Below are 13,708 nucleotides of genomic sequence, written 5' to 3'. Positions count from 1 at the left end.
CACAACTCTCCATCCTTCATTATAGCACTTGTTTCAAGTAAGGTATTATATATGCGTCTTCACAGCCTTCACTCTTTCGGGACATCTCCATTTGCAGCAGATCAGTAGATGTTTACTGGTGACTGGCACGAGCCACTTCTTCATACCGCCTGCTGCAGCAGTTGAACGTTCAAACCCAACTGCATTCTTCAGAGCAAAAGGTGCTTTTCTTGAGAAATAAAATGAAATCTATGTTCTCACAGAATATCCTAAGGACTCAAAAATAGTATTTTCTAGAGTGGGAAGGATGGAAAGCACTTACTTTATTTGGCTTTCTCTCGGTAAGGAAATAGAGCTACTGGCAAAATTGGCACATCTTTGAGAAGCTGTTAAACTCAGGATCCTGTCTGGAATGTAAAAGAAATGATAGGGCAAAGGAGAACTTTGCCTTATGCTGGGCTTCTGCTTGCTCTGGTGATTTCATGTGCTAGTTGTCCAAAAAAGTTCTACTAACCGAGTGAAGATGAACCTCTCAAATAATAACTGTGAGTTTTCAAAGAGACATTTTGAGGGTACTGCTACAACCTGGTTGAAGTAAGTCTTTTCATCCCCCTCCGCTGAGCCAAATTGGAGGACAATACAGGCTCCAGCCTTGGTGCCTGAGGTGTTCGGTTTAAAGCAAAGTAAGTGGCTGCCATTGCACCCTGTAAAATAAAAAAGAGAAAATGCTGGGATGAAGTTTAATTCTTTAATGCTTTTCCCCTCCATTTTCCTATTCAATCCCCTGGGTGAATGGACAATTTTCATGAGATGATAACACTGTATAGGCTGGCCAACAGCTGAGTGTCTGAATCAGATGGTAGTACTGCATGCACAGAGTCCCACCAGCTTACGACAATGCAGCTGAAAGTTGAGCAAATGATGGGTCAAAAAGCTGGACTGTTAATACAGTGCCCTATTAAATTTGGCCTGTATGGCAAACAGTCTTCCCGAGTCCTCTCTCTCTTTTCAGGATATTTACACAAATCACAGTTCTTTCTCCAAGAAAAGAAGATTCAAGAGTGTAGGACATACCTTCACCAGGTGAACATCCTGTCTGCTGAGTTGATTTTGAGACAGATGCTCCCTGTTCACTATCCATGGATGCCTTAATACTTGGACTGCTGTGAGGCGCTGATGAGGGTCTACGTGAAGCATCTTAGACACAATATCCTGAGTTTGAAAGAAAGAAAACAGTAAAAGGGAAAAAGTAATTAATACCAGCCAAGGTTTTACTAAGATCTTCCCAGTGGCAGTGCCATCACCAGCATACCAATGGAAAGGGGGATGCTTTTAGATACCCTTTATACTTTTTAAGTGTAAAGTCCAAATTTCAAAATTTACAAGTGTAATGTTCAACTCTCAGCTGACTGTCTAGCCAAAAGATAATCTGGAATAGTATTCAGCCTACTGAGTGAGTGTTAACAATTATTGATGACTTTGTAGAGGTGAATAATTCTGGCTAGAGAGGATGCCAACTGGAGGCATCTCTCCACTGACTCCAAAGCATGCTTACAAGACAAGCCTAAAACAGGAATCTAACATATAGGTGGCTAAAATTCAATAAGATCAGTTCTACCACACCTGAACATCTTGATTTCAAAACTGCAGAGTTGATAAAAATCTCACTGTGTGATAATGAGATTCATATGTGTTGGTAGCAAAATGAACAAGTTACTGCACCTTCCTAAAGTTTTGTGATGAAATATGTCAGTATTCTTTCATCGGAAACTACCAGTTAAAACTGAAATCGCTTGTGGGAATGTAAAAATCCTGTCAAAGTTTCTGATTAATACCAGACAACTGGAAATTTGCCCATCATTGGAAGCTTCCTGCTCAACTACCTATCTCATAGGCTAGAGCACAGCCTGAAGCCTAAAAGTCTCAGTACCCACCGAATCCCAGCTCCTGGGGTTTCCAGCCTTTCTGACAGACAGGCAGTCTGAACTGTGGGCAGCACAGGAATTAAAAGTGCTAGTTTATGAATTTCCTGCTTGTGATTAACCAACCTTTTTATCATGAGAAGGATGATTCAGAACAGATCATGTGCTTAAGGCATTGATTAACCCACAGTTATTTTAAAAGTTGAGTTGAATCAAAAAGTTCTGAACTATTTTAACATTAAAAATATTCATAATTGAGGGTGCTATATTATGCTTTAGTTTAATGAATAAACTACCAAAATTCCTAATGTAATATTTCTAGCAGAGTAGTTTAAACATAAACAAGCATGTTCTTATTTCATAAGGCACTGAAAAATAATGCTTCTGACTATCTCTTGAGTTTACCAGGCTGCCAGCCTGTTTAAGAGAACAAGAAAAATATCTGAGAAGTGTCTGCTGACCTTTGCAGTATCAGATACTGAATCCCAGTTTCCCCCTGTAAGTGCATATTTGCCACTGCCAATCCTGGCCAGAATCTCTTCTGGGGTGTCATCTGGTCCATTTGCAAAAGGAGTAAATCTATTAAAAAAAACAACAACAAGAAAAACCTGTAATTTGCAGGTGTATAATTTCTAGGATCTAATGCTAACTATCACTGATAACAACAGAAATTTGGTTCTAGAACAGACCACAGAAAAGGGCTGCTTAATCTTCACTCAAACTATAGAATGCAATGATTCCTCATATGAAATTATTCTGCATAAGAAAACAATGCTCTGTCCTTCTATTTTTCCCCCTTTTTTCCCTCATTTTTAAGAAATGGCATATTTTTGTTAAAAATAAGTTTCTACTTTTTCTTTAATCCTTTTGACCAGGTTTTATTGTCAGTGAAAAGAACCTTGATAATGGTAACAAATAATAAAAATAATAAAGGAGAAAAACTCGGATCTGAGACAGTGAAAACGAAAAAAAATTTATACTCTATTTTGCCCTCCTTTATTAATCATAATGTGTGATTTTGTCAGGCTAAACAAACAATCTGTAAAATGATCTAACCACTCGGTAAGTACTAGTAACATGTACCCAGCTTTAAAAATTACAGTGGGCCATATGCACAGGGCACACTGTTTTCCTTCATCAAGTGACAAATGATGAGATTTTGCAATTGACTAAAATCTACCAGGCAAAATTTTACTCTGCATTCTTGAACAGTTGTGTAGGTTCAGGAGAACTGGGTATTCTAGATTTTAGACTTTTCCTTCCATCTGCCTTTTCTCTTCCAAAAACTTGCTAGTTTGGTTTTATATTGCTATACAGCCCTCTTGGCTGGGCCACAGCTTCTCACCCACCTGGTTTGTAATAATCTGCTAGATTCCTCACACTAATAATATTTTCTAATTTTCAAAAACATTTTAGATTTCACAAAAGTTCAACCCAAAGGGAGAGAGAGAGAATATTATTCCAGTCCATAACTGTCCGAAAGGATGTGCAGAGAGTTAAGCACTGGCTAAAGCCCCGAGTCTGTCCACACTTGCATTAACAGGATCCCGGACTGCTGCTCTAGTCCCTAGCGTACGAGCACTCTCTGCTCACAGTGGTGATAGAAAGCGAATAAAGCACTGGATGCAGGTCATAGTCGGTTCCTATTGCTAGCACTGTCTTTTTGTGCCAAGAGATTATGTTAGTTTGGATTAGGTACCCGACTATCTAAATAACTGCAGCATGTCCTCACTAAAGCAGCAGTACTCTTGAGACTATCATGAGACTTCGCTGCTCACCATGCCAACTGCCCTCCAGCTCTCAAAAGGAAGAACAAGGACGTCCCTAAACACAGTGATGGCTATTAAAAAGCAAGCAGCTATCACCTACTTGCATTATTCTAGTTTTCTCTCCTAAGTGCAGAAAAAAGTGAGCTACAAGTTAATAGCACCTGCTGGGGAAGTTAATATTCACTAAGTTGTACAATTTGTATTTCAAATTCAAATATATTTGGGTTTCCTTTTAGGATCACATTTTAAAACAAAACAAAAAAAATTATTACAATCAGTCAGACAATCTGATGTTGGTATGCTGTTTTAATGTGTTGGTTTTATTTTACTGATTCTGATTGTATATCACCGCAAATCCACGGCATTAGCAAAGCAGAAACAAGTTTTTCAGAGATCATGACAGTCAGGGAGCTGGTTCCAGTGAGTCACACTGTATTTCAGCTAATGCTGGACACACTTGTACACAGGGATGGGATAGAAACTCCTGGCACTTTTTCTGTAATCCATAAGGCAAGAGACACAAGTAACAGGAAGACAAGATCTAACTGTTTTCTGTATAAATCTGGGAAAGTCGTGAGAGATCAGTGGAAAGTTTCTAGCTGCACTTAGTTACAACAAATGTGCGCGTACCATACCCTGCAGCCAGCAAGATAAGTGAAATTCAATGTTTTCAGGGACCTGATAACTCCAAATTGAGTTTGCACACTGAGTTTCCCATTCACTCCTGCATCTTATTCTTATCCTTCTCTGCTTATTTCAATCTCTCTTTCTTTGAGCCTTTTTTCTGCCAGTACTTAGTGTTAGCCAACACATTGGGAGTTTTTTTTTCTGGTACCCCCAGTAAAAAATTTCTGCTGTCTGTTGCTGTTCATGCTGGTCTATTTACTTTCTCCCCTCTCTGCAGTATATTTTCCAAATAGCATCTGAAAACATTGTTTGGACCTTTTTTAAAAAAAAAATATTTAAAGATGTTTAGGTACCTCAATAATAAGAACAGAAGAAGAATGAAGCTGAAGAGAATACATACATGTAGGAACAGAAATGAATACATCTTCTCTTATGGAGAAGATGAACATATTTGGGCTCTTAATATGTGGCTTCTAACATTACTCTTCTAGCATAAAACTTTCATACTGCTTAAGTGGCTGAGCCTTTTAGAAATCTCAGTGAAAACTTAGGCTGTTAAGGACGAAACTACCTGTAAAGTGTCAAAGATACTTAAGTATTTTTGAAAAACTTACCCTAGCTCTAGATCTTGGCATCTATTTTCTTGCCTTATACAACTAAGCACATTTCTCAAAGGTGCTCAGACAATTCAGTGTCTGTATCTATGACTCCTTTCTGGCCTTACGCAGTGTTGAAGTATGCCCACTGGAGACTGCTGCTCTAAGACAATCTCTTCACTTACCCTGCCAGCATCGTATATAATAGGATCCCCAGGCTCCAGATGTCACAAGCTGCATCGTAACCTTGGCGTTTAAGAACCTATGTCAAAGAAAGCAAGAGAAAAATAGGTTAACCCACATTCCTCAATTTTTAGCTTCTGGGCTTCCATGAGCACCGATTTGTGGTTGCGAACTGCTGACACTTTCAGAGCTTGCCCTTGTATCTGGATCAAGCAGATGGCTGCTCTGGGAGCCAGACGTTTGGTAGTGGAGTGCGAGTGAGGTCAGACCCAGGTGGGAGATAGCTAGTTAGTGTGCAAGCCCAGCGTAACTGTGACCTCTGCAGTGACAGATGAACGCAGTTTGTTGGAGGTGCCAGGAGTCTCTCTGACCACTCAAAGCAACAAAGTAAACTAAACTCCCCTGCTTGCTTCATTTTTTAAAATATGTTCCTTAAAGTAAGCTAATTAATAACTTCAAGCATAATCTCCTAAAGTAGAGCTTACTTAAAACACTAGGGATGCAACAAGTATAGGCCTGAGTGACAATGATAAACGTCTGGACCTTATTTGGATCTGATATAGTATATGGATGCTCACTAACTCTTACTTAATGTCAGACTAGTGAAGACGTATGACAACTGAAAAGATAACCTAAAGGCTTACTCTGTGTTTTACTTCAGTATGAAGAAAAGCAGTCACATTTAGATTAGGCTTAACAGATACCATCGAGAACATGATCACTTTTCCCTGTGGGGAAAACAAACTGTATGGTACTCAGCAGAGATCTGCCAGAAATCTGCTCAATATTGGTACAGGATAGAGAGCTGGAGCAGTAAGAGTATAATCTGGATTTCATTTATGCTAATGTGTACCAGAAGAAATGCCTGTTTGAGTCACTGCAGGTCCACGTGAAAGTGAAGTCCCCAAATGAGCCAGTATTGCTGAGATGGAGGAAAACTTCATTTCTATTTGGTTCAGAAAAGGTCATGGACCACCTCTATGGCTTCCAATTCCTTAAAAAGTTTATTTAACTTCAATCTTGACACATCAGAAGAGTTTTGTCCTCTTCTGATGGATCAGTAGATCTTTTGTGAAAGGTGCGCACACATTCAGTAAATCTTTTTCTGAACTGAAGCCTTGTTACTCAGTGGTGATTTCATCTGTTTTGAAGTTTACTGCAAAAAAATCAAGCACTGCTAGAGAGAGAGAGAGAGGAAAACAAAAACAAAAACACAAGACCAGAAAACGTGTTGCCTCAACAGATTTTACAAATAATGAGTAGTAAAGCAACCATCTGCCAAGTATGCTGCTGAGTGAACATTTGTTACCTTGAAAAAAAATGGACAAAAAGCCATCATTTCTTCCTGTCAACAATTCTGGTAATCCTGCTCCTGCCTCTCTCTCCTGCACATCATATATACTCTCTATGGCTATTTTAACTGTGTCTGGTTCTTAAGTCCCTGCATTCACCCTCTCTCTATACACTGACTTTTATGAGAAAATTTGCTTTGCTATTTGTCAAATTCATTTGCTTCACCCGCAAGATTGAATGCCCACCATCTACTTGTGAGTGCGGGCATTCTTGCTGCCCCTTGACCAGTTAGATTTTCATCGTCATCACTTCCTTCCTCAAATAATCAAGGATAACTAAGTCAATCAAAGGCAAATGACAGAAAAATGAGGCAGTGATGATGGCAGTGGGACAAGGTATTAAGGCAGGGGTTACACAAATCCAAAACAAGGGACAGGGGGGTGACAGACAGCAGGTTTCACTGTGTTCCACTATTACTCAGTACGCGGATGCAGGAACTCTGCTAGATAACAGGTACATTCGCTCTGTGGCAGTGTCTAGGGAAGGCCTTGGTGGCGATCACTTTCCATCAACAGCAACTTAAGCCTGTGAATGAAAGCAGTATCTAATGGGGGTTAATAGCTGGTGTCACTGCTATTTTAAAATGTGTCTAGCAGGTCTATGCAGCTCGGTGGTTAAATCAAGAACACTTGGCTGGCAGGAGCAAGCATTGGAAACTTTGGTCAAAAAGATTAGTATTTGGTTTAGTGGCTAGATACTATCAAACAACACGAGGCATTTGTCTTAAAAACAAATCAGCCAGTGAAAAAGCTTTGCAAAACATGCAGTGGTGTCCTGCTCTTAGGGGAGCTGAAAAATATACCATGTATGAAGGGTGTTAAGTCAGCTAGAGAACTCAGTGGGATTTGAAATAACATGTTTGAACTGGCTCTTTGCTCCACACACGACAGGGCATTTCAGTGACAAGGATCAGTCTTCAGCCGGGTTCATTCAGTTCTGATAACAGCTCAGATATTTGTCCAAAACCCTCTTACCTCTGTGGGTTTTGCATTACTGGATTAACAGTGTTCTGAAAATAGGCTTTTCTCAGCTACATTCTGCTTGCAGTTGTGACACAAGCAGGGAAAGTATGAAAGATAGTAAAAAATCTTATACTTTCAGACGCCACTACAGTAGTTCTTCCTGGTATCTGGATTAAATCTGAACAAACGCCTCTAACTTTATCCAAAAGGACCCTACTGCATTAGTAGGGAAACATGATGCTGTGTTTTCCTCCTGACCGAACCTCGCTATTCACTCTTTGCAAACAACGTTATTCGCGCTAGGTGGCAGACTGCTTCTTTCCCTTAGACCGCTTCCATCGTTTCTGACGTTCTCCTCTAAATCCCAGATTAAATGTTTCCAAAATAAAGGCAGATTTAAGTACGTAAACATGTCATCATTCCTCTGCCACTGTCCTCCTGTGTCATCAGCTCAACTGACTTCCTACCTTCTTGTCTGGCTTCTGCGATAAGCATATTGCAGATACTGCAGCGGGGCCGAGACAGAGCACCTGAGCCAAGTCCAGGCTGGAGGGCAGCAGTGTATCACAGGCAAAATGTAAAAGCAGTTAAAGCTCTACGCAATCTGTCCATCAGTTCTGGTAAGGTTTCAATTGATCTCCAACGTTCCCTGCATTAGCAGGACCTCAGTTACTCAGTGCAGACGTCTGGGAGTGTGATTTTGTTTTCGGTTCAAATCACTACAGTTTAACCTGGCAACATTTGTGATTACAGGATCTATACAAAATAGCCCATCATGAAAAATACCTACACCCGCCTTAGGGACATTGTATCTTGGAGAAAATCTCAGTATTTTAATTCTTACAAGTATGATTAATTTTTGGGTTAGAAATTGAACTGCTATGGTGACACAAAACATTTTTTATTTATTTTGATAAATTTTAAACAGCTCATTCCAGTCTCTAGAATGAAAATTTAAATGAACAACAATTAAATAACAAATCAAACTGATTTGTCAGTGGTAGACTTCTACTGAGAAAAGATTTGTTTTGAATTTATACTGACCCCTGGCAATGGCCTAAATTTAATAAATTCTCTTTTTGATGCTGGAGGGCTATGATATCTATATCTTTTGGTATCACAAGGACCACATACAGAAAGTTCACTCCATGTTTCGCTTTGCAGTTACATACTGCACAGCTGAACATTGGATGGAGGGGAGTGCTGGGTAGGAAAAAATTGTTGAACAGTAACAACTGAAAGAAAGTGATATTTGATAGTAGAGGACAGGCAAAGTTTTAAACGGTAATAGCTTTGTATATTTTTTTTAAGAAGCACGTATATTGCAAATACTAAAACTGCTGCTACATCACTACAACAAATGGACAATTAGCCAAGAAATTCACCCATTGGTACTTCATTGGAAGGAAGCAGACAGGAAGGGCTCAAGTGTAATATACAGTGAACAGAAAAAAACACTCAAACAGCTGTGGGAAGCAAAGCCCAGTGCCGTGAGGAAAGGAACAGCGTGAGCCAGTGACACGGAGCCAGCTCTCCACTTGCTTGGGGCGAGCTGCTTAGTCTGTCTCATTTAATCACCTAGAAAAACAAGAAGTAGCACTTTCCTGTCTCACACAGGTGTTGTCAGGGCAACTGAGAGATATTTAGGCTTAGGAGGGATGGGAACCACAAAGTATTGCAGTTTACAGAGGAAGATAGGTCAGTTCTGATCCACTATTTAAACAGTCTATTGCTCCACGAGCAGCTCCATAGAATAAACATGTAAGAAATCGGTATAGAAGAAAAAAAGTCCAGGGCTTTGACACCACAAACAAATTCAGCTACTATCTCCAAAACAAGAGTAAGGACAAACAGGTAGGCCTGGGAGAGAAGAATTTTAAGGCCCAAATAACTTTCTTATCTTTACTTTAATACCTCCATACTCCATAACAGGGAGTTATGGAGTATAACATACCAGGGGGAGGAGGACAGCGCTAGAAAAGCCTAGGAGGAGAAGCGCTTCTTTAGCTCAGCAAAGTCATCAGTAAAGCTCCCAACAACTTCAATGCAGTAAGGATTTCATCCATGGAGTTTTCTTTGGATTCTTACTCCTGATATTAAGATTTCCTTTATAAGCCTTATTCTGCTGTGACAGCGCACTGAAGAGGAAGCAGTCTTAGGAGAAGCAGCTAGATTAAAGATGGTATTTATCCTCCAGCAATATGTCAAAGTATTGTGTAAGTCAGTCCCAGACAGACACTGGCTTCTGTCAGGAGAAAATCTAGCGGCCTGAGAAGACTGACAGGAATAGGAAAGTGATGGTAGCAGAGGCTGTGAAAGCATTTGTAACCTGATTTCTGCTTGCTCCTCTTTTGAAGGCAGGGAGAAAAAGGCAGAGAGGGACAAAAGATTGCTTTCTCTGCCATACCCATTAGTCACAGCTTACGATCATACCTCAGGGGCGACAAAGTTGGCGGTGTAGCACGGAGTCATGAGCAGCCCATTCTCTGCTCTCAGTTGTTTGGCAAATCCAAAGTCACAGATCCTAATGGAATCGGGGTTTCCTGACTCATCCATGTAGAGGATATTACTTGGCTTCAAATCTCGATGCACCACCTTAACAAGAAAGCAGTCAGTAACAAGTGAAGACAGGAGGATACAGAGCATCCAGGGTTTGTTGCCATAGTTTTAAATTTCTGGTTTGTTGTTTGAGGCAGGTCAAGAGCTGTTGCTTAAAATACTTATGGTTTGGAGACAGGTTGCTTAGGAAGGTCAGGTAAATGAAAAAAAAAGAAGGTTAAAGTCTATTAAGATCAGAAAGAGCATGTTCTGCAACCTTTGCTGATATATTAAGACAGAGGCAGATGTTCTAACGGGCTTTTCTGAGGGTTGTTGCAGAGGACTGCTGTACAAATGCAACATATCCTCCTTGGATGCTCTGGAACCCCTTTAAATGGGGCAAGAACTGCACAGTCGCCTGTGACTGCAGCATGTTGTACTTACCGGCCAAACTGTGCCAGTTTGATTTAATGTTTGCATTCTTCTAAGTTTTAAAACTATTGGTGTCACCTAGTGCTCACATCTGAAGGGAGGGATTATTTTTATTCAGTTCCCTTCACAAAATCCTTTGGGTAGCTACGCAGCTTCAGGTTGCTGTGTTTTACTAGAGGCACTGCATTTCTGTCACGGCCTTTATTGATTATATGAACACTGAAAAACTATCATAAAAATGTACAAGCCGAAGCGCAACATGAACATGTTTTAACTATGCAAGTGAAAAAGAAGCAGCTATTTCACTAGCTACCCAAACTGTTTGTCACCAAAAAGTAGAAAAAGATTTTTTTTCAAATTGCTTTATGTAGAAAGCTCAAATGTTAAAAATCAGCTTTCTAACAGCTTGTAAGAAACCCTTCCAATCAGCTGCACAACTAACACTTAGTTTTGAAAACCAAACATTTGATTCACTATCTGCTTATTCGGATATCCTGTTTGAAATTTTGTTAAAAAATCAGATGCTTTAATATTGATTTTGAGAAAAAAGTAAACAAGTAATATCTCAACAAGGTACCTGGGCTTGAAAACCAGTGTAATTTGGGGAAGAAAATGTCATTTAAACACACTGCGAATCAGTTGGAAAATGGCTAAAAAGCTTATGACCCTATTTCACAAACTAAATGTAATTATATGAATGGAAAAGTATTAAACACGTATTTCTTTCAATACTTTTTGAGGAAAAAACATATTTACGCTTCAGAGAAGCAAAATCGCAGCTATTTGCTTTTCCTAGAAGCCAGATTTTGAGAAGATTGATCCAGAGAACCAAAAAAGCAATGCTTACGCCCTGTGAATGCAGGTAGTCCACAGTCCTAGTGATGGTACATAGCACAGCACTTGCTTCTCGCTCTGAGAAACATTTCTGCCGAAGAATGCGGTCTAGCAGCTCGCCCCCTCGCATCAGCTCCATCACCAGGTACACGTACTTCCCATCATCATAGACCTGGAAGAGCAACAGAATAAGTGTATGCTCTGGATTCATTAACTTGGTGAAGGTTGGTTCCTCAGTCACAGTATTGACTTGCTTGAGCAAAATACGCAAGAAGAAAGCGTGAGCTCATGTGGGGAATCTGCTTATTATACTTACCAACAGGAAAGGCAACTTTACGGTATGACTTAATCGTCACTGTTTTACTATGTCTGTAGCAACTTGCTGATTTGTCTGCACAGAAACGTATTTTTCGTGTTCTACTATCATGTCAACAGAGTAGACCAAATTGCTAAAAGCAGCACCACTTCACACAGCTTGAAATGTCTGCTGGCTCTTACCCAAGCCTCCTTCTCAGTCATGTTCTCTCTTTCCAGTTCTACAGGGTAACATTTGCCATTTTAAATATCAGTATTTCCCTCTGACTCATGATCAGCTAAATGAACTGCATTATACTCTTGGCCAAGACTTACTCCCAATGATATCACATAGTTTATGTTTGTAATTTTGGTGACATCAGCATTGTTGACATCAGCTGCAAAATGTATTTACCTTCTACATCAACAGCATGGGGTAAAAGACATTTTTGTCTAAACTGGAAGATGGCCATTTTCATGTCACAATCTTTTATTTGGACTGGAATAACAGATAGTATTACAGTCATCAGTGCTAAACGTTTTTGGAAGGAACATAAAAACATTTTTATACAGACTTTAAGATACTCTCCAACACTCAGCAACTGGTGAGACTTTTCTGAGGACATGTGATTAGAAGGTTTTTTTATACTTTTCTAAGATCTGAATGATAAAGTAATAGCCACTGGCACAAATAAGATTTTGGTCTTTAAACTCTGAATCTGACACAAGGAAGACGATTCTTCATACAAAATACTAAAGAAATGCTCTTCTTGTCTTCTGAGGCTGATTGAGTCAAGTGTAAAGGCTCCTCAGCACTAAAACACCATCAAAGGAAGCTGCAGCGGCCTTGTTAGTTCTCTTCTCAATTAAACAGACCCCACAGGCTGTGTAGGAACTGCTGTTTCTGAAGAAACAGAACCTCCCCTGACCAGCAGCACCACTGTGTGTGTTGAACAATTTATTCTGAAATAGCAGACTGATGAGATCTCACTTCTAAAACTTATTGGCAAACCAAATACATTTTGTTGCTCTCCAGCACTGCGGTCTTTTGGTTTTATCTATAGCTGGTTAAACAGTATTTGGAGAATATACAGCCTGTCTCGTCTTTCCAAGTTTTATTCAGTAATTTGTTAAAGTCATGTTCTTTCTTTGTCAATGGGTCTAGTTTTAACTTTAACTGACAACTGGAACTGGAAATTTTTCCAGCTATGGAGTAGTAGGTGAGCTTGATATTAAAATAAGAACTGTTTAATGCTGAAGAACTCAAAGGCTACTCACATCCTTCAGAGTAATGATGTTTGGATGCTGCCCATATCGCAAGAGGATCTCAATTTCTTCAGAGGGGTCTCTCTTGCTCTTATCAATTATCTGGAATAAACAAAGCACAGTGTAGTAAGATACCGCCTGGCAACACTGAGCATAAAACAAGCAATTTCTACACTTTAAACAAATTAATATTTTAAATTCTTCTCTTAATCATCATTCTAGGCAAGGACAACTCAAACCCTGTGAAAATGAGAGTCATGCTGACTATCTGCCAAAACCAGATGGAGCAGTAATTAGTTTATATTCAGAAGGCGTGGGCCCTTTTTTTATGCCTATAGTTTTGTTTGCTCATAAATAACAGGAATTACAACTGTCACTTAGAAATCAAAAAGCCTGAATAGTTTTTAAGTAATAATAGTTTTGAAATTACATCTTTGACACAAAAATGCATACATTCATAATAGCGTCATATGCTCACATGTCTGCTGATAAATGAACAGGCATTATTTGTCAGGTGGGTTTGTCAGAAATGAAAATGTATAGGCTGATACTGTCATGAAAGAACTGAGCTGAGCCTATTGGTAATCACTTGACTCTCTGGGCCATGGTATTGTGAAGTCCAAGAGAGTGGCTAAAGGTCACGTAGCCAGACTCTGCCCATTCCTATGCTAGAAAGAAATCCCATCCATACATCAGTTTTCTGTATTCAGCAGAGGCATATATTCTTTGCATTATCAGAGAATATAGCGAGGCATGAAAACATTTTGGTCTAAAAGCAGCAGGTCTCAGAAAAACATTGCACCTGCTGCTTAAATGACAACACTGCATGCTGTTAGCTTGGCATTGACTTCTCATCAACACTCTAACCACCTATATTTGAGATCTCACTCAAAGAGCCTCAATCATTGGCCCAGTTGAGAGCACTGCTTAGTGACTCACATCTCATAGACTTA

At 39.6% G+C, this 13,708-nt stretch overlaps 1 protein-coding gene across 2 annotated transcripts in view; it reads right to left on the bottom strand.

Moving 5' to 3' along the window:
- Positions 1–458: 458 nt before the first annotated feature.
- Positions 459–13,708, bottom strand: part of RPS6KA2 (ribosomal protein S6 kinase A2) — a 315,502-nt gene continuing 302,252 nt past the window's right edge. For both annotated transcript variants that reach the window (XM_062573694.1, XM_062573695.1), the window contains 7 exons: positions 12,768–12,857; positions 11,209–11,367; positions 9,825–9,986; positions 5,079–5,155; positions 2,363–2,480; positions 1,054–1,191; positions 459–683 (listed from right to left, as the gene is read on the bottom strand). In XM_062573694.1, the coding sequence (XP_062429678.1) occupies positions 558–683; positions 1,054–1,191; positions 2,363–2,480; positions 5,079–5,155; positions 9,825–9,986; positions 11,209–11,367; positions 12,768–12,857 (870 nt within the window). In that variant the 3' untranslated portion in view covers positions 459–557. The remainder of the gene's footprint in view (positions 684–1,053; positions 1,192–2,362; positions 2,481–5,078; positions 5,156–9,824; positions 9,987–11,208; positions 11,368–12,767; positions 12,858–13,708) is intronic.

Source organism: Rhea pennata, chromosome 3 (assembly GCF_028389875.1).
Source record: "Rhea pennata isolate bPtePen1 chromosome 3, bPtePen1.pri, whole genome shotgun sequence".
In the NCBI taxonomy this organism is placed as follows: domain Eukaryota; kingdom Metazoa; phylum Chordata; class Aves; order Rheiformes; family Rheidae; genus Rhea; species Rhea pennata.
This window is presented reverse-complemented; position numbering and strand designations above follow the sequence as displayed.